The sequence below is a fragment of the Sapajus apella genome, unplaced genomic scaffold (assembly GCF_009761245.1).
Source record: "Sapajus apella isolate SASKATOON/1434 unplaced genomic scaffold, GSC_monkey_1.0 scaffold13, whole genome shotgun sequence".
NCBI classification, from domain to species: Eukaryota; Metazoa; Chordata; class Mammalia; order Primates; family Cebidae; genus Sapajus; species Sapajus apella.
Genome location: NW_022436953.1, coordinates 19,391,368 through 19,415,244, shown reverse-complemented (window position 1 = coordinate 19,415,244; position 23,877 = coordinate 19,391,368). Strand labels below are relative to the sequence as shown.

The 23,877-nt window shown below is 47.0% G+C and overlaps 1 protein-coding gene across 2 annotated transcripts in view; it reads left to right on the top strand.

Annotated features, from left to right (window-relative positions):
• GFRA1 (GDNF family receptor alpha 1) overlaps positions 1-23,877 on the top strand; it is a 229,174-nt gene that overhangs the window by 151,560 nt on the left and 53,737 nt on the right. For both annotated transcript variants that reach the window (XM_032281753.1, XM_032281754.1), the window contains one exon: positions 134-470. In XM_032281753.1, the coding sequence (XP_032137644.1) occupies positions 134-470 (337 nt within the window). The remainder of the gene's footprint in view (positions 1-133; positions 471-23,877) is intronic.

The following is a 23,877-nucleotide window of genomic DNA, read 5'->3' as shown; positions in this document are numbered from 1 at the left end:
CTTCAAAACTCATTAAGTTCTAGAGCCGCTGGCAATGCCAGGTAAATGGCAAGATCTCAATTAAAACAGAGTAGGAGAGAACAGCCCCAGAGCCGAGCACTGAGACCATGCCTGTCTTTCTCTACATTTGTAGTGGAGCACTTTCCCAAAGGGAACAACTGCCTGGATGCAGCCAAGGCCTGCAACCTCGATGACATTTGCAAGAAGTACAGATCGGCATACATCACCCCATGTACCACCAGCGTGTCCAACGATGTCTGCAACCGTCGCAAGTGCCACAAGGCCCTCCGGCAGTTCTTTGACAAGGTCCCGGCCAAGCACAGCTATGGAATGCTCTTCTGCTCCTGCCGGGACATCGCCTGCACAGAGCGGAGACGACAGACCATCGTGCCTGTGTGCTCCTATGAAGAGAGGGAGAAACCCAACTGTTTGAATTTGCAGGACTCCTGCAAGACAAATTACATCTGCAGGTAAGCGGGTCCTGGCAGGCAGTAATTATGAGATGACAGGGAATGTCTTGGTGGCTGCTTCGGCTGCCAAGCTCCCTTTTCTGTGCTTCTACCAAGGCAGAGGAGGGAGGGGATCCCAGTCCATTTGAATGGATTGGCAAAAATCTGACCTCTGTGTCTGACACGGGGTTCTTCAGAAGCTGTTCAGGCCTCTATGCTGGAGAACGTTCCTATCTTTAACTCGGAAATGCTTTGAGGGATGCTGCAATGAGGTAAAACACCTCTGCATTTCCTGGACACCTCTCAGGTGAGAGGGTCACCTGGGTTGAGGTAATGTGAAGGCACATGCCTGCTCCTCAAGTCCTGAGGGGCTGCCAGGGATTAAGTCAAGGGAAGCTTGCTGGTGCTTTGAAAGCTCTTGGCCTTCAGGGGCAGAAACCTGGAAGAGACCAGTGAGAGGGTTTGTGCAGTGTCCAGCTTTGGGGAGAACTTTGAATGCATGGGTCTGTTCTGGATGGTTCTGTGGCTCTAAAAAGGGCACCCTCCCACTCCGCTCACCTCCCAAATCTCAGCCTACATCAGAAACCTACTGAGCCTGGACCATGTTGTTGAAAACATTCACTTCCTTTTGCTTTTTGGCCATTTCTGAATTTACTTTTATATCTGAAGGAGTCCATGAATACATTTTCTGTGTTTAAAAAACAAAAAAATGGCCGGGCATGGTGGCTCATGCCTGTAATCCCAGCACTTTGGGATGCCGAGGCAGGTGGATCACCTGAGGTCAGGAGTTTGAGACCAGCCTGGCCAACATGACGAAGCCCTGTCTCTAGTCAAAATACAAAAAAATTAGCTGGGCATGGTGGTGGGCGCCTATAATACCAGCTACTTGGGAGGCTGAGACAGGAGAATCCCTGGAACCTGGGAGGTGGAAGTTGCAGTGAGGTGAGATCGTGCCACTGCACTCCAGTCTGGGCGACAAAAGTGAAACTCAAGCTCAAAAAAAAAAAAAAAAAAAAAAAAAAGAAAAGAAAAGAAAACAAAAGAGAAAAGAAAAAAGAAAGAAAGGAAAACCATAGGCCGGGTACAGTGGCTCATGCCTGTAATCTCACAGACCGGGTGTGGTGGCTCACACCTGTAGTCCCAACCCTTTGGGAGTCCAAGGCAGAAAGATTGCTTGAGATCAGGAGTTCGAGACCAGCCTGGCCAACATGGTAAAACCCCATCTCTACTAAAAATACAAAAATTAACCAGGCATAATAGTAGCTCATGCCTTTAGTCCTAGCTACTCAGGAGGCTGAGGCAGGAGAATTGCTTGAACCTGAGAAGTGAAGGTTGCAGCAAGCAGTGATCGCGCCACTGCACTATAGCCTGGGTGAAAGAGCGAGACCCTGTCTCAAAACAAACAAACCAACAAACACAAACCACAAACAGCGATATAGATGTAGGTAGAGTGAAAGGAGAAAGCTACCCTTTACTCTGCTCCGATTCATTCCCAAGCTTCAGATAGTCACTGTTAACCATTTCATGTGTGTCCTTCCAGAATTTAGGGTTGAATTCAGTTGCCAATCGAAGCAAGTAGATTTGGGGTATCATATTGAAAAACAACTGTACTTTGCCCCAGGTAGAAGCCCTCAATATATACTAAGCCAATGGACAAGCAGGTGGAGGAATGACCATGTGCTTGATTCCTTACTGGCTCCCCATTTCTAAACAGCCAAGAACAGAAAAAAAAAAAATGTCTGAGATGTTGAAGATTCTGAATTTCTGGTCAATTTCAGTTTTATTCTGGTAGAATGGGAACCCGCTCTTTCCTTAAACCAGCTGTAATAATCACCAAAGAAAAGTAAAAGTCCTCCTATAACCCTCTCATGCTGAAGATTTTCTGGGAGTAATGCTTCTCCTCCTTTCTAAAAAAAAGAGTTGGAAGCAAGTGACCTGCTGTATGAGAAAGGACTCGGATGCCCAAGTGTCTTATGAACTGGGTTTGCATGTTGGGAAGAAGCAGGTGTTCCAGCAATGCAACACAAGGGCTCTTCCTCACTTCCAAGCCCCTGGTTCATTGAGGCCCTCTTAGCTGTGGGCTAGGAGCAGGGATGGGTGTGCTAGAAGGGTCCTGAGAAAGAGACGGAGCCTTAGCAAGCCAGGAGCATGGGGAAGCCAGTCAGTTAGGCTGGAGATGAATGAAATGAATGCAGCCTGGAAGCTGCAGGGAGCTGTGCTTAGGGTGCAGGGATGGGATGGAGCAGAGATTCTGAAGACCTCTGATGTGAAACCCTAATTCCTGGGCCCCTTTAGTCTCTAAGCAGAAGGGATCCCCCTTCCATGAGCAGGACTGGATTTCTAGGGTCTTACTTGGCTTAATGCCAGACAGCTCCTTCCTGTCTCTATAAGATGTGATCCTGTCCCCTGATGGATCCAAGCCAGGAGACCTGGGCTTTTGGTTCTGCCTCATGATGGGAAGCTGTATGGAGAAGAAATGGAGCTGTGGATGAGTCTTCCATCTATTGAATGATGGCTGGGAGGTGGGAGAGGTGGTGGTGATGGAGACTTTCCTTCCTGTTCTCCCAGGTGGCCAGAGAAGGCCTGGACCCTCCCCTATAAACACTGAAAGTCCATATTGAGCAGATAATTTGTGATCTCTGGCTTGTTCGTGAGAATTCATTAGATCAGATTGCTTTCCTGCTAAGCTGTAGTGAGAATAGTTGGGAGTTGAGAACTTACAGGGCTCTCGGGGAGGTGATGGGAGGAACCTGTAGGTAGCAGGATGGTTTAGGTGCTGTCTAGGGCCTCAGACTGAGGAAGGAATAGGTTCCAGGAACTGTTTGCAATATCTCTGATATCAGGGAGTGGACTCAGCTGACGGCACAGAAATGTACAACAGGAAACAGCCCTTGCCTATGTATTGACTTTGCCTGATCTTCCTGGAGAGGATAGCAGCCACCACGCAGTGGGATGAAGAATCCCTGGACTGGAAGTGGGACTAGTGGTGCGTTTGTGCTGCCGCCACATTTGTGGCTCTGGGAAGAGCTCAGAGGCTATTTAGGAATCCAAATCTAGACTATCCTGGGGCTCTAGTGAAATTTGTCTCAGTGCGATTGATGAGTTTTATACACTGTCTTGAGCCTTGGGAAGGTGAATCTGTGACTTCCCTGGTGTTACCCATTGTCAAGCGATTTAGTCCATAATTTCTTTCCAGAGCCTGGATTTATTACTCATGATTACCCCCTCCATGTCGGAGGTGGTAAATGTAACTTGAGCTGCTAGCTTGGCCAGCAGTGTTTGCTTTCATCAGATTTTACTGCTCTTGTCTTTAATTTTATGCCTTTTATCCCATCCCTTCTCAATCCATCTCTGTGAGGCCGTTGCTCTTCTACCCACAGTAGCAGCTGGTACTAGCTGGAGCTGGGGGTTCTTTGGGTCTCACATTACAGTTACTATAACCCTAACCCCACCTCTGATGTGATGACTTGAGGTCTTATTTGAATAGCCCCAAAGGAAAGGGATGGCAAGAGGGAGACGTGCTTCCTAAAAACCATATTCTTGGAAAGTTCACACTTTCATATGCTCCGTTTCCATCTTAACATCAGCAACAATCAAAGAGCTGTTCAAGCTCATTAAAAGCTCCCTGAATTTAATATTTTCCAACTGAGGGCCTACAGGTTTCCTTCCCCAGGGTCCAACAGTGCCTCTGCACAGAACCTGTCTCTCTTCCGCCTTATGCCTTCAAACAGATGAGAAGTAACATTAGCTTTTCTGTTTGACTTTGTTTTCCTTTTCCCTTTTCCCTTTTAGGGAAGCTGACAGATTCCTTTCCCCTTGAGGTGGTTGGGGAGAGTCAGAGTCTGACTGTTTGGGCCTCCAAGCTTGTCTACAGAAAAGCAAATGCAGAGGTATTACAAGGATGTGATGGAATTTCAAAGCCTTACATTCTTCCCCCGAAGCAGTGTCTTCCCTGCCAGTTTTCCTCTGGTTGCTCTTCTCAGTGCCTGAAAGGATGTCAGGACTGGTTTGGGTTGAACAGAAACATAACCTTTTATTCCTGATGCAAATCTGTATAATTTAAACTTATACCTTCCCTCCTGTCTGAGCACTGGCTCAGGATGCCACAAATACACTCCTGTCTCTTCACTGTTGTAATTAATCGCTCAAGTACCTTAGCAATTCTTCATTACCAGGCGGTCCAGCACCTTCTCCTTGGGCATTCTCCCTAATGTTTTCATCTGAGAACCACAGAGGTAGACTCCAAAACCCCATCTGCTTCCAGTGCCAAGCAAAGAGGGAACCCGAGCTGGGTAAGCAGCCCACTTGCCTGTGGCTTTAGCTGCTGCCACATGAGGTCGCTGTTGAGAAAAAACTCAGGGTGTGCTTGGTGGTTTGGTGGCCTTGCCCTTCTGGGGCATTCTGCACGTGCAGCAGAGCAGCTGCATCCTTGGGTGCCTGAGTAACAACACCTAGTTTATACTCATGTATGCAGCTATTGTTTCCAAAACATGACATTTTGCTCTGGGGAGCTACATCCTAAGGGGTTCCAGTCAGTGCCAGCTCTCCACCTTGAACACCAGTAGCCCAGGCTGTACGTTTTCTGGCAGTGTGTTACTAGGTAGAATTGAATGGTTCTCTTTTTTCTTTTGTTTGATTATTATTTTTAATAGTCAAATTATTAAAATAGATCCCAGGGATCTAGGACTCAATAATCAAAGTCTCGCTCAGTTACCAAAGCTGTTGCGGTCAAGGCTGTCTGTAACCACTAACTCCTGGGTCCCAGTGATCCCCTCATCTCAGCCTCCAATGTACCTGGGACTACAGGTGCGTACCACCATGCCTGGCTAATTCAACTATTTATTTAATTTTAGGGACAGGGTCTTGCTAATGTTGCCCAGGCTGCTGCTGGGCTCCTGGACTGGAGTGATCCTCCTGCCTCAGCCTTTGAGTAGCTGGAAATTGAATGCTACATTTGCATTCCTATTTACCAACAGTGCTGGGTCAAGAGTATCTCACTGCTTTTAGAAAGATTCTGATAGTGCTAAAACTCAAAAGGAAATGGGTCAGGGGCTCTATGCCCTCAGTCCCCAAGGTTCTCTTGACCCTCCTGGAGATATGATACAGTTGTTCTTCCTAGTGTCCAACTCTCTGTCCCCGTAGTTTCCAAGAGTGGTGGCTTTGACGAAATCACCATATATGGTTCTATTTCCCAGGTATCGAGGACCCTATAATGGTACCCTGGAGGCCTGAGGGATTTTTAGCAGAATCAAGAAGGCCTCCCTTGGCACAGCTCCAGGAGAACAGTACACGCAGTTTCTAAAATTCTGCCCTCACTAGCATAGCATTTGCCACATTGGGGGTGACCCCATGACACTTAGAGGAAATGTAATGTTGTTAGTTTGTCAACCAGGGCAACTGGGGAGATGTGTCATAAAACCAGGCAGCAAATTTCTGTTCCAGTAATTTATTTGGTCTGACAGTGTTAGTGTACCTTTAAGAGGTGAGAAATGTGTTTCATTTGCCTGGAATGAGACCCCCTTCACACAGTAAACTGTAGATCTTAGAGATCAAGGACATCCTCTACTGTTTGGGCTTAAATTCCTGAGTCAAAACCTGGATTCCACATCACCATATCCGGGCTCGCCTTGACATGTAGCAAGTGCAGGAGAAAATGGCTCAGAGGATAATTAATGCCTAAAACTAGATGGGTAGATTAATTTGGCACTTAATTTTATTTTACGCTGATTCATTCACAAATGGAAATCAGCAATTAGACAATGCAAACTTTTGAACCATGGAAAGAAAGGTTCGGGAATATGAGAAAATACAAGTAAAACATTTTCCAGTTCATTTGAGCAGTTTTCATTTCAAATGATTACATGGGTGTCTTTAGCAATGCATTCAGAGTGCTGAATGGCTCGTTTTTAATATGTCCCAATGGTGCAAGCTGCCTGCCACCCTGTCTGCTCCAGAGGACCTGGACTCCTATGTGCCTCCAGCAGATTCATCAAGACCCTGAGAGAAGAGCAAGCAGGTTCTCTGACATCTGCTGCTGCCCGCCCTGATCCTTTTTGACTCCATCCTGTGGGGAGGAGTACCTTTCTGCTGGCTCTTCCAGCCTTCCCCCTCTGCCTGTGCTGCCTCCTGATGTGTGGCCCTTAAGCTCCACTCAGCAGTGGCAGAGCTCCATCAACTTGGGCTCTCAGAGGTAACCTGAGCCGTGGACCAGGCAGGAGCCAACTGTGACCTGCCCCATCTCACCTTGTATCTCATTCCGTATCTCTGTTGGCAGAGGTGGATGTGAAGCCATTTGTCTGGCCCTGCTGGAGCCTGTCCCTGTGTAGTGTTACTCCCCATTCTCCTTCTCACCAGCCAGTCCCCTCCCTGCATCTGCCCAAGCTCAGGGTCTCTGCCTCGTTTTCCTTGCCACGTCTTCCTTCACCTGCCCAAGTCCTCCCAAAGTCACCCTTGCCACTCTTTGCTCAGAGACAGAAGGAAGCAGGGAGTCCCTTTCTTTGCATTTGCATAATGTGTTGATCCTTGGATCTGTGTGGACAGATGGACTCTTGGCATCAGACCATCTTTTATTGTCTTTGAGTGTGAATGTGGATGGAAAAGGAATGGAATGGAATCTGCGCAGGAGGCCCAAACCAAGAGGCCATATTTCTTTGGGGAAGGAGTGTCACAGTGGAGGGTTTCAGGAGCCATGTTCAGATCAGGCTTTGGTGGCCAACGAGCAGGGAAGTGAAGCAGAAGGAGGGAAGCTCAGCTTGGAGGGAATACAGTGTTTGGGTGGGAAGTAGGGTCCTTGGGGACCATCATGGAGGCAGAGGGAGAAAACTCAGTGTGATATAAAGGCAAGATATTGGGGCCTCCTGTGTCAGAGGGGTATTGGATTTTATCCATCAAACGTTTGCGGGAGAGAGCATCAGAGAGGTCCCAGGTGGGAGCAGCATGGAGAGAGGGTTGGAGTGGCAGAGATAGTGGTTGGGGTCAAGTTAGGAAGCTTTTGCAGTTGACCCGTGAGAAGTGTTCTCACAGTGGCCTATGAGAACAGGACAGGAATTTGGGAGACCCATTGGATACCATGGAGGGTACTGACTAAATATTTACTGAATGAATAAACTTAAAACATGGCTAGATCTCAGAGAAGGGGCTGGGATACAGGGGTAGGATTACAGTCACCCACATAGAGGTTGTTATTAAAGATGCTTGGTAAGATTTGTTCTCCAGAGGAAGTGGGTGAGAAGAGAAATGGGCCAAAGGCTGAACCTTGGGAGCACCAGGTGTATGATGGAGGTGTCTGAAGAGAATAGTTGGAGAACCAAGTAAAGGGCCCTGCAAAGCCAAAAGGAAACAGAATCTTAAGAAGAAAAGGGAGATGGTCATTGGTGTCACTCACTCAGAGAGCAGAGGAAAGTCAGAGGGACACAATTTAGTACATAGGAAGTATATCCCTGCATCTGTTGCTCCACCCATTTCTCTCTCCTTCCATTTATCCATTCAGTTATCCATTCATCCACCTGTCCATCCATCATCCACCTGTTCATCTCTTCTTTCCTCTCTCCGTCAATCTATCCCTCCTTCCATCCCCCATCCCATCATCTATCCATTCATTCATCCATCCATTCACCCATTTATCCACCCACCCACCCATCCATCCATCCACCCATCCACCCATCCATCCATCCATCCATCCATCCATCCATCCATCCATCCATCTGGTCCACACTTACTGTGCCAGGAATAAAAACCTGATTTCTCACCTAGAGTGCAGAGAGGAAGGCAACACATAAACAGTCACTACAGCATGGTGTGGCAGTCTCTGGCAGGAAGGGACAAAGTGCTATGGGAGGTGAGAACAGCCAGCTTAGTGTGCTGTTAGCAAGGTTTCCTGGAGAAGCCACCATCTCAGCTGGACTGGCCAATGACTTGCATGGAAGAGAGTCACAAGACAAAGGCCAAGGGCTGTGGGTTTGAGGAAGGCACAGGAGATAAAAAAATCAAAACAACAACAATGCATTCACTGGGTGCTGATGATGATTAGCACTGAGGTACACACCTCACAAACATGATCTCTCACCAGCCCAGCCACCCTGTGAAGGGATGATCAGTGGAATGACCAGCCTAAGGGTCACCCTGCTCCCACACAGAGGACTTAGGAATCAGCTCAGTCTTCCTAACTCTGAAACCTGGTTTCTGTCACTGTTTCCAGATGACTGTCTTTCATGACAGGAATACAATGTTCTCACACTGTTCAGCCTTACTACCTTTAGTTCCAGACAGCCAGAATGATAATTCTGGCCAGGCTCTGAATCCAGACATTCTTTATGGCTCACTAACTAAGACGGCGTCAGTGTTAAAGACAGTTTTTAAAGAGAGGTAGAACATCATGTCCATCAGAGGCTCTTAGCATCATTTAAAAATAAACGCTACTCAGGTAATACAAGCTCATTAAGTTCTTTATCTAATTTCCTTTTGAACACTCATTGCTTATTATAGAGTGGTTTCTCTGTGACAGCTTACTGATTTCAAGAGAGTCATTTCTACAAATAGGAAAAAAATACCCTTCCAGGCCACTCTGGCTTTACTATTAATATTATTAGCTCAATTATTTAGTTTAGGCACATTTATTGAGCACACTCTGCTGGACAGTTAGGGGCCTAGGTGTGGGGGTGTGAGTGGTGCGCCCCTCCCAGGCATGCACACTCACCTGGCTGGATACTTTAACTCCCTGCTGAGCAGTCACTGGTGGATGGTGTCCTCGACCCTCACCTACCCGAAGGCAGTGGATGTCAGGGACCTGGTTGTATCTCAAAGAGCAGATGAATTCTTTGCTGTCACAGAGCGACAACCGGCTCTAAATAATCCATGGTTATGTCACCAGTTTGGGGTCATTCAGGTGTTTCACCTTCCTGCCTTCTCCCTGGCTTGTGGCCATCATGCTAATCATCAGGAAGCCCTCCATTTTGCAGATTGCATCTTGAGAGTACAGTGCTGTGCTTGTAATTCCAACTACTCTGGAGGCTGAGGCAGGAGAATCGCTGGAACCTGGAGGCACAGGTTGCAGTGAGCCGAGACTGTGCCACTGCACTGCAGCCTGGGCAATAAGAGCAAAACTCCATCTCAAAACAGAAAAGCAAAAAGAAAAGTACAGTGCTGGTGGAAGGTGTGGTGGATGTAAGACCTCTGGATCTTTCCCAGATGTGAAGAAGAGGAGGTGGGCAGGGGGACTCAAAGGGGCTCTAGACTTCAGACCACCTTGTTCAACAGCTGGTGGCTGAGGGAGACCTCGGCTGATCCCCTCTACTGCTCCGCGCAGCTTGTCTCTCTTCAAAGAGCCCCCTTCTGCTCTGCCCACCAGCCGTCTTCTGCTAGCTCCCATGAAGTTCACAGGCATAGTACACCAGCTGCAGGCCACCCAAGCCTAGGCCTGACCTAACCCAGCCAGATACATGTCATGATCTTTTTTTTTTCCCTAATTCTCAGAGAAGGAGATGTTTTCATTTCCTACAGCTCTTTTTTCAAAGGCGTTTCATCCACGGAGCAACAAATGGGGTGCAAAAGAATGGGGAGAAGGGAGACATCAATAGCCTGTGACCCAGAGCAGTCTCATCTTTGTGTGGGGAGATCTGCCCCCTTGGTTACAGGCTGGCTGTATTTAAGGAGCGGAGCATGTCCTGTGTTTAATTAGCATTCAGTGATTTAAGGAGGGCTCCATGGAGGGCAGGGCTGGACTGGGCAGTGCGACACCAGACCACCTCCTCCGATGGGTGGGCTCATCTCACCCCAGGAACCTGACCCTGGGAACCTGCCAGGACCCTCTGCGATGCTGGTAGGAAGGTCCTCTGGAAGTCATCTCTTCCCCAGCCTTCTCACCTCCCAGGCCAGTGTGGGCCTGGGTCTCACACCTAGAGTCCTGCTCCACCCAGGGAGACTCCAGACTCCCCCACACCCACTGCATGCATTACCCCAAGTGAGGTATCCTGCAGTCACGCCAGCATTTACATTTCTACAGGGCATTTCCAACTCAGTGAATGGGAAATTGCTCATAATTTCCAAAGGCAATTAATTATGCAGAAAATTTTGCATCCAAGAAAAACAAGAATTTAAAAGAACCATCAATGTGAAAAAGTACCAAACATGCTGGAGTCTTGGGATTTTTTTTTCCTTCCCCAGTAGCTGTCAGGATAAATGTTTGCAAGTTAGGCAGACCTGGGCTTGGATTGTGGTTTTGTTAGTTCTATGACTTCGGCCACTGGAGGCCTCAGTTTCCCATCCATAAATGGAGATAATGACTCCATCTTCCCAGGGCTGTGGTGAGGACTAAATGAGATATTTTTGTGCAAGTACACCAGCATGTGCCTGTCATCTAACCCAGAAAACTCTCAATAAATATGTCCTTCTTTCTCTTACCCTACAAGTTTTTATCAGGGATGACAAAATTTATAATTCCCAGATTTATAATTATAAATTATAAATTATAATTATAAAAATTATAATTTATAATTCTGTTCTGTCTGCCCCCCAGAACAGACAGAGATCTTTGGAGTAGGATTTGTGAGCCAGTGTGGTGGCATGTGCCTGTAGTCTCAGCTGCTCAGGAGGCTGAGGTGGATCACTTGTGTCCAGGAGTTCATGTCCAGCCTGGACTACACAGTGAGACCCTGTCTCTAAAAAAATAATAATAAAAATTAGGGTTTATGAGGGGGCAGATTCTCATTACTCTACACTTCTCCGCACCCACAGCGCTAAGCATCATGTGGAAATGCCACATGGCTAAACTTGATAATCACCTTCTTTCAGCCTTTGTACCATTAGGGAAAATGGAGGGGCGGAGGCGGGGGCACACAGAGTCTAGAGGTGTTTGGAGCATGTGTCATCTCAAGAACATTTCTGTCCAGAATATACAATTATTGGCACACAAAGATACACAGTAAGATGTGAGCGGAGCTGGCCCTGAGACTTCTGGGCACAGAGTGGGGAGATTCACTATTGTCTGGACTGAATAGGCGGTGGGAGCCTTCTGGCAGCCTCTTGGGCACGTGCTTCTTCTGTGACCTGGAGTAACTGTGAATAAGGGGCTCTCAGAGGTGCTTGTGTCTGAGTCAGTGACGTGAGGGATCCAGCAAAGGGCAGCCACTGACTCGGCGAGACTGAATCTGAACCCCCTCCCTCTGAATGTTTCTATATTGTGAATCATCCCATCTTCCCCTTAGGAAGCAAGCCACGACCAGGGGCAGAGTGGCTCATCATATAGGACTCAGGAGCTCGGAATGTGCAGAGGTGGGGATGTGGTTGTAGGAATGAGTGGATAATGGTGACGGTGCTGCGGGTGATGATGAGGCGAGCAACACTTACTTGACATTCACTGTGTGCCAGGCCCTGGGCTGAGCTCTCTGCAGCAACCCCGGAAGTGGGGGCTGTCATTATCCTCTCCATCACTGGATGAGGAGGTGAGATCTTGAACAACTTCCAGTCACCCAAGTGGTGCTGCTGGAACCAAAGGCCAATTAATTATGCAGCAGGTGCAGCCCCTGTCTGCTCTCCCAGTCCACAGTCAAGCAACCCAGACGGTCTGTGGGGCTGTGGAGCCCATACTGCCGCACGCTGTACTGCCCATTTCTGTACACAGTGCGCCTGTCTTGTAAACCTCCCACCTAACTTCCAGAGACACCCAGGGAGAGTGGAATTGGACACCAGGGGTGACTTTACTTTTTACTTACTTGTTTTAAAACAAAAATTTTAAAATAAGGGATCTTTATATCTTATCAAGATAGGGCTTAAGTTTTCCCTGGCAAACATAGTTCATTTATCATTAAAACAGCAGTTTTCAAACTTTTTGGTTTCTGGAAAATTACTGAGGATCTCAATGGGCTTTGTTTATGTGGGCTAAATCTAAAGGTACTTACCATACTGGATCAAAGGTGAAGAGAGGTTTACATATTTATTACTTCATTTAAAAATAACATCAAGTAGCTCCTTAAATATTATTATAAATAACAGAACATACTTTTATTAATGATCACTGTTTTTCCAGAACAAAAAAAAAAATTAGGGAGAAGTGTGGCATTGTTTTTACATTTTTACAAATTTAGCGTCTGGCTGGAAGTGGTTGGGAGAGAGAGAGAGAAAGGTCATTAAGGTCTTAGTGTGACTAGGAAAATAGTTTTGGTCTCACTGACCCACTACAAGCTTCTCTGAGACTGCCAGGATCCCTGGACCTCGCTTTGAGACCTACTGTGCTAAATGGAGCAGAGTAATCTTGGGCTAGAAGACTTGTGTGTGCACCAGTGCTCCTGAGATCTCCTTGAACCAAGACAGCCTGGGGTGTTTGCCTGTCTGTGGCCAGCTCGTTAAGCCACAGTGGGTCAGGATGCAGAGGCTGTGGGATGTCTGCCTGAGCCCAGCGCTGGAGCCTCTCCAGGTGGAAATGGGTTGAGTAATTAGAGAACCCTGCAGCACCTACCGTCAGCTGTGCAGTTGCTCCAGGGCTGCTTGGCAGGCTGGGGCGCTGAGCCCAGCTTGATTTCTTGCTCTGAGAGATGCCCTCCTAACAGCTCCTTTGTAGATGGTTCCTCTCTTTTCTAGCATGCCAAAGGATTTCACCATCATATTCAGCTTGGTCAGACAGAACTCTAGGCTGCTATGTAAAAACCCTTTGTGTCCAGAAGGGCTCGGTGGAGCTTTTCTCTTACCAAGTAGGGGTTTAGGGAGAGTGCCACAGGTCAACCTCTGGTCCTTAGAATGCTGGCTGGTGCCTTGATGTGGGCCATCTCAGGGGCAGCCCCCCCCCCCCAATTCTTCCTGATCCATAATCATTTGCCACAGGAAGGACTAAATGATGATGATGTGTCCCTGGGCTAACCCTTAGAATGGGAAAAGCTGGGAAGCTGGAAGTTTCAGGTGCCTGGGAGTACCCAGCAGTTGGAATTCCTGTTGGTGAGTTAGCTGGCTCCATCTAACAGCTTGGAGAGGGAATGCCACCTCTCTGAGAATGTTCAATGCAGCACTGGAGCTTGACACGGTCCCAGGAAACCTTTCCATGGAAATAAGACAAAAGTGGACGGGGAAACAACTCGTTCACGCTCAGAAATTCAAGCTGAAACATGTTTAGCTACAAATACGGTATTATGGCTTGAGAACATTTGCTTTTTGCCTATTGGACTGTGGTGTTTTGTCACTGCTGGTGATTGTTTTGTTCACTGGTTCAGTAGCACTAGACTTCCAGGTGCTCTGTAGGATCCCAAGGGCCGGGGATGAGGGAGGTGCCTGCGTGCATAGAGTGCACATGCAGGGACAGTCACCAGTGCTGTGCCAGCCCAGCCTTTCACGAAGGGTGGGCTCAGGGACTTCTCAGAGGTGCTGTCGCTCTGGGGCAGTGGATCTCCAGCTTTTGCCTATGTTGGGTTTAGTTTTCTACTCATGAGGTCTAGGATACGGCCTGATAATTTGCATTTCTAAAGCATTCCCAATGCTGCTGGTAGTGTTCTGGATTCACCATTCCTTGCTGCCTTAGATAATGTTGGCCAGGTGATCTTGACTGATAGCCTCACCCTGCTCCCAACTGGGTCTGCAAAACTGAAAATGAGAAGGAGTAGGCACCAGATGGGCATAGGCTTAGGAGAGGACACAGGAGAGGGAGCCCCTGCTGTGGCTGGGTGTGGGCTGGCAGTCCAGGTCGGGTATGGGGCACAGAGGGCGCATCGTAGCCCAGGAAGTCAGAGCCGTGGGCAGAGAGAGCACATGGAAAGCTTCCATGCTGCACTAAAGTTGGGCTCTATTTGGAAGGCTGTGGGGACCACTGGAATGGCTCTATTGCCTGCTGATAGTTCTCAGACAAAGGATACTGAGACACGCTGAGGGTATCTCTAGTTAGTCACTGCCTGGGCTGGCCCCACTGCAGTTGGGACCTTGCCCTCACTGCACATGAGAAAGTAGACAGTGTGTTGTCTCTAGGCTGACCTTGGCCTTGGATTGGAATCCATTTGGCTGGGTTATACCAGAAAATGCAAAGCAAAACAGAGGGTTTTAAGGTAATTAAATCCTCCACCTAAAATGGTCTTTGGAGCAGTCTTTGGCCTGGGATAGTCAAATAAGGACGCTGCCATGTTTATGCCACTCTTCTTGTCACTTTTTGCATGTGGAAGCATCTTTTGTTGTCAGGAGAGAATGCGAGGTGGACAGAGTTGATCCTCAGTACCTGCAGTGGAGCTAGGAGGCAGGTTACTCAAGCAAACACACATGTGTGTTCAAGATGCAAAAGCACTGATTCTATGAACCAAGGTTGCTATGAACACTGGCCTGTACAAGCACATGGTACATCTCACCGCTCGGTTCGCAGATGGGTCATAGGCAAGGGTAGGTGGGGGATGCAGGTGGTAGGTTGGATTCCATATTCTGAAGGGACCGCACCTCCTTCATCTTTGTTCCTGTTCCATCACGGCCACCAACTTTTACACAGCATCTTACATTGTGGGTGCATAGTGATTGTGGTAATTGAATGGTTGGTTGCCTTTCTTGAACCCTGGGCAGTTTGTGCCAGACATGTGCTAGGTCCCAGGCAACGAAGCTGAAGATGAACAATCTGTCCTAGGTTCCTGGATGCTGAGGTATTTTATGAGTCCATCCTGGAAGCCTTGGGCTGAGGGCTGTCCCTCCAGGCTCCCCAGTATTCCCAGGCTTAGAGAAAGCAGGAAGGGGTATATAAGAGATGCCATCAAATATTGCCTGTGCATGGGATTTTATTACCAACCCATGGAGGAGAGCATCCTCTACTGGTGGGTAGGAGCCCTGATGTCAGACCAAATCCCAGCTGCCCTGCAGGCATGTTTCATCTCTCTGTATCTCAGTCTCCCTGCATATAAAATGCAGAGACTAACAGCACCTCCTCCACAGGCAGTGGTGAGGATTAAAGGACATAGCCTGGTGCTTAGCACAGAGTTCAGTGCTCAGTGAAGTTCCTTGTCCTTATGGGCAACAGAGCGTACTGACCTCACGTGTATCCAGAACTTAGCTGAAGTCTCATCCACCTGCTAGGTCAGCTTTCCTGGCTAAGGATTTCAGAGTCCACCTGGTTCCTCTGCACCTGTCCTCTCCTGGGAAGGAGGCAACACCTGCTGCATCCTGTCTCTCAGGGCTGTGGTTGGAGAGAGAGGCAGCAGGCACGGGAAGCACCTTGAGTGTGGTAACAGCAATATTCACGGCTAGCACTTCACTGAGCATTGAACTCTGTGCCGGGCATTGGGCTATGGGCTCTAATCCTCACCCCTGCCATGAAGGAGCTGGTGGTAGTGTCTCTGTTTTATACAAGGGGAAACTGAGATGCAGGGAGACCAGACACTCCTACAGGGCAGTTGGGATTTGGTCTGACATCGGGGCTCATGCCCACCAGCTCTGGAAAGGTTCTGCATGCATGTCTGCTTTTCCAGGGCAGATCCCCATGGGCTGGCCAGGCCAGCCCCTACTGGGTTGCTTCTGTCTCCAGCCTCAGGAATGGCCCCTGCCCTGAAGGAAGGCTGCCTAAAGATGTGGGTTTCTCCCCGTGGGCCTTGGGAGCCCTACTTCCCAGTGTGTGGGGAAGACTTTTGTGCCCTCACTGCTTGACTTCTGGGTGCCCTCTGGGGGAACACAGCCTGGGGATGGGGTACTCAGAGAGGCAAGGCCTGAGCCCAAACAATTTCCCCACACAGCTGTGTCATAGGATTGCATTTGAGCCTTACTGAACAGTAAAAACAGATAATATTTTTTTATGTTTTTAAGCTACAAGCACTATTAACCAAAAAGAATGCCCACTAATTCTGTCATTCTTTTATTGGGCCTAGTAAAGATCACATATCCAACTAAATCAGATTTGGGCTTCTGCAGTCCACAATTCACATTAAAATGGCAGCCAAAGTCCAAGAACTAAAACGAAAAGAAGGAACATTAATTCTTCTTTCAGTGTCGTGCGGGTGTGGATGAGCTCAAAAAATTGCAGCTTCTTTCCAAAACCTGGCTCTGACTCTTGCCCGCTCTGTGACTTTGGGCTGGTCGTGGACCTCTCTGGGACCCTGTGTCCTCAACTGTAAAATAAAGCAAACCTGCCTAGTTCGGTTACTGCAAAAGAATGACACAAGTTTTTAAAGCACTGGGCACAGTGACAGGTTCTATGTCAATGTAGTTGGAGCATTTAGAGTTGGGCTGCTGTTTCTCCTCATCTGCACCTGTTAATGTTGCTGAACCTCCAGTACCAAGTGTCCCTGATGATGCTGATCTGTAAGTGATTAGAGCCTTTCTCTCTGGCAGTCAGATTTGTTCATTCATTAACTCATTCATTCAACGTTATTTAAGGAATATCTGCTTTGTGCCAGGCATAATTCTATGTGCTCTCCTTTTCTGCCTGGTGTAGGCAAAACCATCAGCAGTGTGAAGATAGAGAATAGAAAGTGATGGAGATGAGGTGTGGGCAGCAAGGCTGAAGCTGGCACCCTGCTCGGGGCACAGAGCTAGTGAGGGGACTTGCTGGGAGACCTTTGAGGTCACTGTGAATGGGTAAACATAAGCCTTGGGATCACTCGGCTGGGAGATGTGGAGGGGCCAGTTTATTAGAAAATGGCTTGGGTGGACCCTAGAAATCAGCTCCTTTGCCCCCTAAAAAAAGGAGAAATGTTAAATGCAGCTCTGAGAGCTTTAGGTAACATGTAGAAAATGGAGTTGGGGTGGGGGTGCTGTTGACAAGAGGATGCTAAGCGTGAGAATGGGTTACTAAGAGGAGTTACAAAATTTCCCACAAAGGGGGAATTATCACCCGGTGGCAATGGAGTGATTGATTCTTTTGATATCTAATGCCACAATTCCCTGTCTCCTGAGCAATAGTGATATTCTCAATGCTCTATCTAGGAAGGGAGATATTAGGAACTAGTTGTTTGCTAAGCTCAAAGTCTCTGTTGACCTTAAAACAACTTCCCTGGAAGAAAAATGACCTAGTGTATATTTACTATTGAATATAATTTTCCTTAGGAAGTCTGTAAGCCTATTAAAGATTAATAGGGAATCTTATTTTCATATGTTTCTGTTTAAAGCAAACTTGTGCAAGTGTAAATTGTTGGCCATTCAGAAATCTATTCATCCTCCCCACCCCCGACTCCCTCCCAGGGCACTCAGAAACTAGGCTCCTTTAATGAGCGGAAAGTAAATTAACATTCCACGGAGCAGAACTTGGGGCTCACATATACAGAGGTATTTAGCACTTGTCTTTTGGGGATTGGGGAAAGAGGGGGAGTTTCACAAATTATTAAAGTCAAGAGAGCCCATGCATTTTAATTTTGCATATTCTGGGAACATCCAAAGAAGCAAAGTTTGACTGAAGAAGACCAGGTAGTATTAGGGATACTTTCTAGAATTTATCTGTGTTTTTCACCTAAGCTCATTAGAGTTCAGTTCCCCTGACCATAAACATCAATAAGCTACAGTGCTTAATTCAGCACTTCCTTCATGAAGGCACAGACGGCACCTCGTTAAATGAACACAGGCTTGATGCGTCAATCACCAGACCAGTAGCGGGCCCACAGGTAGTGGCCTATAGAATTGCTTAGCCCTGTTTAGGGATTACTATTCCATTGGTCTATAAAAGGCATTGCTCTACTTGAGGGTGTTTGAAGACTCACAAGAGAAACCTCTCTTTGGTCTTAGTGGCAGCAATAAAGCTGATATTCATCATGACTTTCCTGAACACATGCAGATCTTGAACAAGTGGGTCAGTGCCCTTAGGATAAAGCATTTCATATTCGTCCAGGATAGTCATCTCTCCCTAGGACTTCATAAGGTCTCAGGGTCCAGAGAAGAACAGGAGACACCAGCTGTGATGAGGTACTGTTCTTCTAGGAATCAGGAATAGTTGTCAACAGGTGCTAATGTGCCAGGTACATTTAACCCTACTGGGAACATTTTGAGGGACTTACTGTCATTCAACCTGAGTATATTAGGTGTGTTAGGCCATTCTTGCATTGCTATAAAGAAATACCTGAGGCTGGGCAATTTATAAAGAACAGGGGTTTAATTGGCTCATGGTTCTGCAGGTTGTATGGGAAGTGTGGTGCTGGCATGTGCTCAGCTTCTGCAGAGGCCTCAGGAAGCTTATGGTTGTGACAGAAGGCAAAGGGGGTGCCAGTGTTTCACGCGGCAAGAGCCAGAGCAAGAGAGAGAGTGGATGAAGAGGTGCCACACACTTTCAAATAAATCTCCTGAGAACACTATCATGAGGACAGCACCAAGCCATAAGGGATCTGCCTCTGTGACCCAGACACGTCCCACCAGGCCCCACCTCCAACACTTGGAGTTTCATCTCAGCATGAGATTTCGAGGGGAAGTCTAAGCTATATCAGGTGGTGAAAGATGGAAGACAGGAATGAGTAGATTTCTTGGAGAGGCTTAAAGTATTCCTCATGCAGGCATGTGACATGGTCAGAACAGAAGCAAGAGAAAGTGGAGGGAGGTGCCACACACTGTTTAAGGACCAGATCTCACAGAAACCCACTTGCTATTCAAGAGAATGGTGCTAAGCCATTCATGTGATGTCTGTCCCCATGATCCAGTCACCTCCTACTAGGCCCCACCTCCAGCATTGGGGATCACACTTCAGTGTGAGATTTGGGTGGGGACACACATCCAAAGGATATCACTAGGCTGCAGAGAAGTTAAGATACTTGCCCAGAATGTCATGGCTAGTAAGCCATTGAACTGAAATTGAAGGCCTAGGGCATCTTCAAGTTCTGTATTAAAAACCCCTGCCATATACTGCTTTTTAGTAGTCTTTTAGTTTTCTATTACTGCTATAACAAATTACCACAAACTTGGTGGCTTTAAACAACACACATTTATTCTCTTACAGACGTATGTAGGATCAGAAGCCTGACACGGGTCTCACTGGGCTGAAATCAAAAAACTCAGCAGGGCTGAGTTTTTTCTGCAGACTGCAGGGGAGAATCCATTTCTTTGCTTTCCCCCATTCATGCTCATGGTCACTTCCTCCATTTTCAGAACCAGCAAAGGCCAGTTGAGTCTCATACGACATCACTATGACACCGTCACCTGCCTCCCTCTTTCACTTTTAGAGACTCTTATGATTCTGCTGATCCTACCAGGAAAATCCAGAACTCTCCCCCTACCTCATGACCATAATTACCTCTGCAAAACCCACTTTGGCATGTACAGTAACGGTCTTGGATTCCAGGAATTCAGGTCTGGATGTCTTTGAGAGCCTACCTACCCAAAGGTAGGCATTCTGCCTGCCACAAGCAGTTTTTCTTCTGAGGATCTACTTTTTTATGTTTTAGATGGAGTCTTGCTCTGTCGCCCAGGCTGTGGTGTAGTGGCATGATCTTGGCTCACAGCATCCTCCGCCACCCAGATTCAAGCTATTCCCCTGCTTCAGCCTGCTGAGCAGCTGGGACTACAGTTGCGCACCACCACGCCTGGCTAATTTTTTTGTATTTTTAGTAGAGACAGGGTTTAACCATGTTGGCCAGGATAGTCTCTATCTCCTGACCTCATGATCTGCTGGCCTCGGCCTCCCAAATTAATTTGGGGGTATCATGAGCTGGTTGTAAAACTGGTTATCTTAACTCCCTTCCCAGTAGTTGCTAGAAATCTCCAAATATGTAGATTTCATCCAGTCAGGGGCATGTGCGCATTTTGTACTAGCTGAACCACTGCCTCTATCTTACCTTTCTGTGGCCCCTAATTCTCTCACTAATTTTTATGTTTATTCTGCTGCCTCATAGTTACATCTGAATGCACTTCAAAATTCCTTCTGAAGATAGGGTGTGTGTAAATAATTAAATGAAGCCATGGTGGGTGACCTTTGCTGCCCAGGGTTCCTGAGCAGTTGACCAAGAACTTCTTAGAGTTCCAGAATAAATACCAGGCAACTTCAGGCATTTACTCCTGAAGGTGGAGGTGGTACCAAATTCTGCACGAAGCAAGCTCACGCTGTGTTGGTCTCGAGTTTTAAGGTGTGGTTCTGCTGATGAAAGATTGGTTGAACATCTAGATTTCTATTTCTCCTTGTGGCCAAAAGCTACAAAACTGATTTCTAAAGTTTGCCTGCAGAAATATAAAAGACTTATTGGATAAAGTTTACTCTTAAAGAGTTTTAACATATTTCTCACCTGCAGTTATCCCAGCAGACAACTATTTAATATCTAAGCACTTTATGATCATTTCATCATCCAGAAAACTTTCGATTTCTTTTCTTCTTCAATTTCTTCCCTTAAAAACAAGTACCACCAAAGCTAAAGCTAGGTTTTCTGCATGAATAGTATGGGTAGCATAGTATGGGTAATATAAAACAAATTTATTTGACTTGATGGTGCAGCACAGGGTTGTTTGAGATCTTTCTGTGCTCCCATTACTACTTAGAGTTTGCTTATACCTTGACCATCAGTTTGTGCATTGGGAGAAATAGGTTGAGAATTCCCGGCCAAAGGCAGCTCGGGGACATCTGATCTGAGGCTGCTGAAAGCCTCTTCAAGGTTGGAATGGATTTTCTTGCCAACTACCATGACTTGCCTTTCAAATTTGCCAGGTAGAGAGTACCTGTCAAGCCCTGTCAACTGCTCTGTCGATGTTAACTGATGGCTGTCAAAGTTCATACAAGGTTGCTTTGGAAGGGATGCCAAAATTGATCAGACGCCAACCTAGATGTTCCTCAGGGGGCTGCTGCAATCAGAAAAGCTGAGGAAGCATCACCTCTATGCCTTACAGCCTGCTTTCACTGAACCATCAACCTGCAAAGATACCCAAGGCAGGACACAGGGACTGAATCAATGGGGGACTCCATCCGCATCCCCGGAACTCCTTTCTTAGTTGGTGAAGCTTTGCCAGAGCCCCTGTGAGTCAGGCTCACAGTGCAGTGATGGCAGCCTCCATGGCCCATGTGCTGGGCAAAAAAAAAAAAGAAAGAAACTGCAAGGAGAACCCTTGGAGCCAAGAGCTGCCCAGGAGCCCAGCCAAAGAGGCAGAGGAGCAACAGTGATCGGGGAAGCCCCAGGTATCAGGACGAGGCTGCAGGGATTTGAGGGGAACAGAAATTGATCTGTACTTGGCCACAGGGACCTTTCTGTCCCAAGAAACAGAGGCATTAGGAAAACCTTGAAGGCTGCTTGGTACTGTTTCTCACCAACATGTAGCCACAGTCTTGCTAAATTACCATGAGCACATCAGTTGGCCAGGCTTTAATAATCACACTACCAGTGGGAACCTGCATTAAGGAGCTGATGAACGCAAGATGTGCAGAGCTTTGCGCATCTGCACCTGGGGCATGTGGACCTGCCCCAGAGCCTTTGTGTCTCCACACCGAGTCCCAGGCCGGGGGAGAATCTCGGCTCAGCTCCCCAGCTTTGCAGCCTGCTCCTAGGCAAATACTAGGCGTTTGCTCCAGGAAGCCAGATGCACAGCACAGAGAGCAACAGCGACGCAAAATAACACCCTCTGCAAAATGTATTTAATACGGGCCCTGGTTTCCTGAAGGATGCTTTCCAGATGTGTTACAGCAGACTGTGGGAGAATAGGGGCTAAGGTAATTTTCTAAAAACAGAAAGAGGAAAAATCTGTTTTGTGTCACTATACCAGACAATTACCATTCCAGTGTTTTAGATTTGTCATTCCTGGTCTAATATTAGCAGCATGTTTTTCTAATTGTTTTGATTCCCCAAAAGGTATTAGCAGTTTAACAAACTTAATGATATGTAGTCAATTTAAAAATATATCTTTTTCCTCTAAGTCTCTGAGAAAAAGTAGATTTCAAGTGCCTTTATTTTATGAGGTCATGTAATGGAGAGGCTTTAAGTAACACCACAGATTCCTGGCTTCAGACTTCTCACATTTGTTTTGGTCAAAGTTGATGCCTTTAGTTACACGGATGTACCCTGTCTAACTATGTAATATAAGGGCCAAGAAAAGATAGACTAAGACACAGTGTGTGTTTCTCTTTATTGAAGGCTGAACATCAGAATGAACCAGGAATTGGGAGAAAATATAAAAGGATAGAAGAAAAATTTTACTGGGCAACTGGCATATTCTGGGTTCTGGGTGACAAGCTTTATGTAATTGTCATTTAAGTCTCACAGCAGCCATTTAAAGTGCCTGTACATAGCATCTGATATGGCACCATTGCACTGGTGCCATTTTCCAGGTAAAGAAACTGAGACTTAGAGAAGTTGAATAATTTGCTAAGATGTAAGAGGCTGCGTGAAAAGTGGAGCTGAGATTAGAAACAAGATTGTGTCACTCCCAAGCCTGTGCACCTTCTTATCTATCACACATTCTTTCCTCTAACCGACCCACCGAGAAAGCTTTCAGAAACTAAATCGTTTGAACTGAAAGCCAAGACTTTGAAGCTGTAATGTTCACTTTGGGTTTAAAGAACTCCAGTGACTCACACAAGCAGATCGATGCGGGGATCCTGTCCCAGAGTTCTGGGTTTCTGCTGAGTGGTAGATATGGTTTGGCTGTGTCCCCACCCAAATCTCATCTTGAATTGCAGCTTTCATAATTCCCATGTGTTGTGGGAGGGACCCAGTGGGAGATAATTGAATCATGGAGGCAGTTCCCCCATACTGTTCTCATGGTAGTGACTAAGTCTCATGAAATCTGATAGTTTTATAGTGGGAAACCCCTTTAGCTTGGTTCTTATCCTCTCTTGCCTGCCACTATGTAAGCTGTGCCTTTTGCCTTCTGCCATGATTGTGAGACCTCCCCAGCCATGTGGAACTGTGAATGCATTAAACCTCTTTTTCTTTGTAAATTACCCAGTCTCAGGAATGTCTTTATCAGCAGCATAAAAATGGACTAATACAGTGGTGAAGCCCTGCAGTGCTGTGCGGTCCTTGGTGGGGTGCAACAGACTCCTTTATAAAGAGGGGCCTAATTCACTGATGATAGACTTACTACCCTCTTATCCCATGCATCCTCTGGCCCCTGCTGTGCTCCTGCAATACATTCAAAGTGCCCGCCACATCTCTAAAGCCAGTGGAATGTTAGAACAATGTCGATGATGGTGGCAGGGGAAAGCAGGCATACACACTTGATGACTGTAATACAATCCCAGAGAAATTAAAGTCAGCCCTCACACTTCTCCCCTCCAGAGCCATTATGGGCGATCTGTAGTTCCTGTTCCAGCGAATGCCATCTGTGGCCACCTGCCATGTGACTCTGAGCAAAGCTTAACCTTTTTGGTCTTCAGCTGTCTTATATGTAAGATGGATCCACTAGAAAAATCTTGTTCTCAAGACTCGAAGGAAACCAAATGTCTTGACACTGAAATCATGAGTAATGGTAGGATGGAATATGGGTAAGAATAATGATGCTATGAAAACACGTGGGTTTTCCACCCCTCTACGCTGCTTTGAGCATCCCACAGACCGTATTTCTGAGGTGGAAGGGAAAGCTAGGAGCTTAAATATGA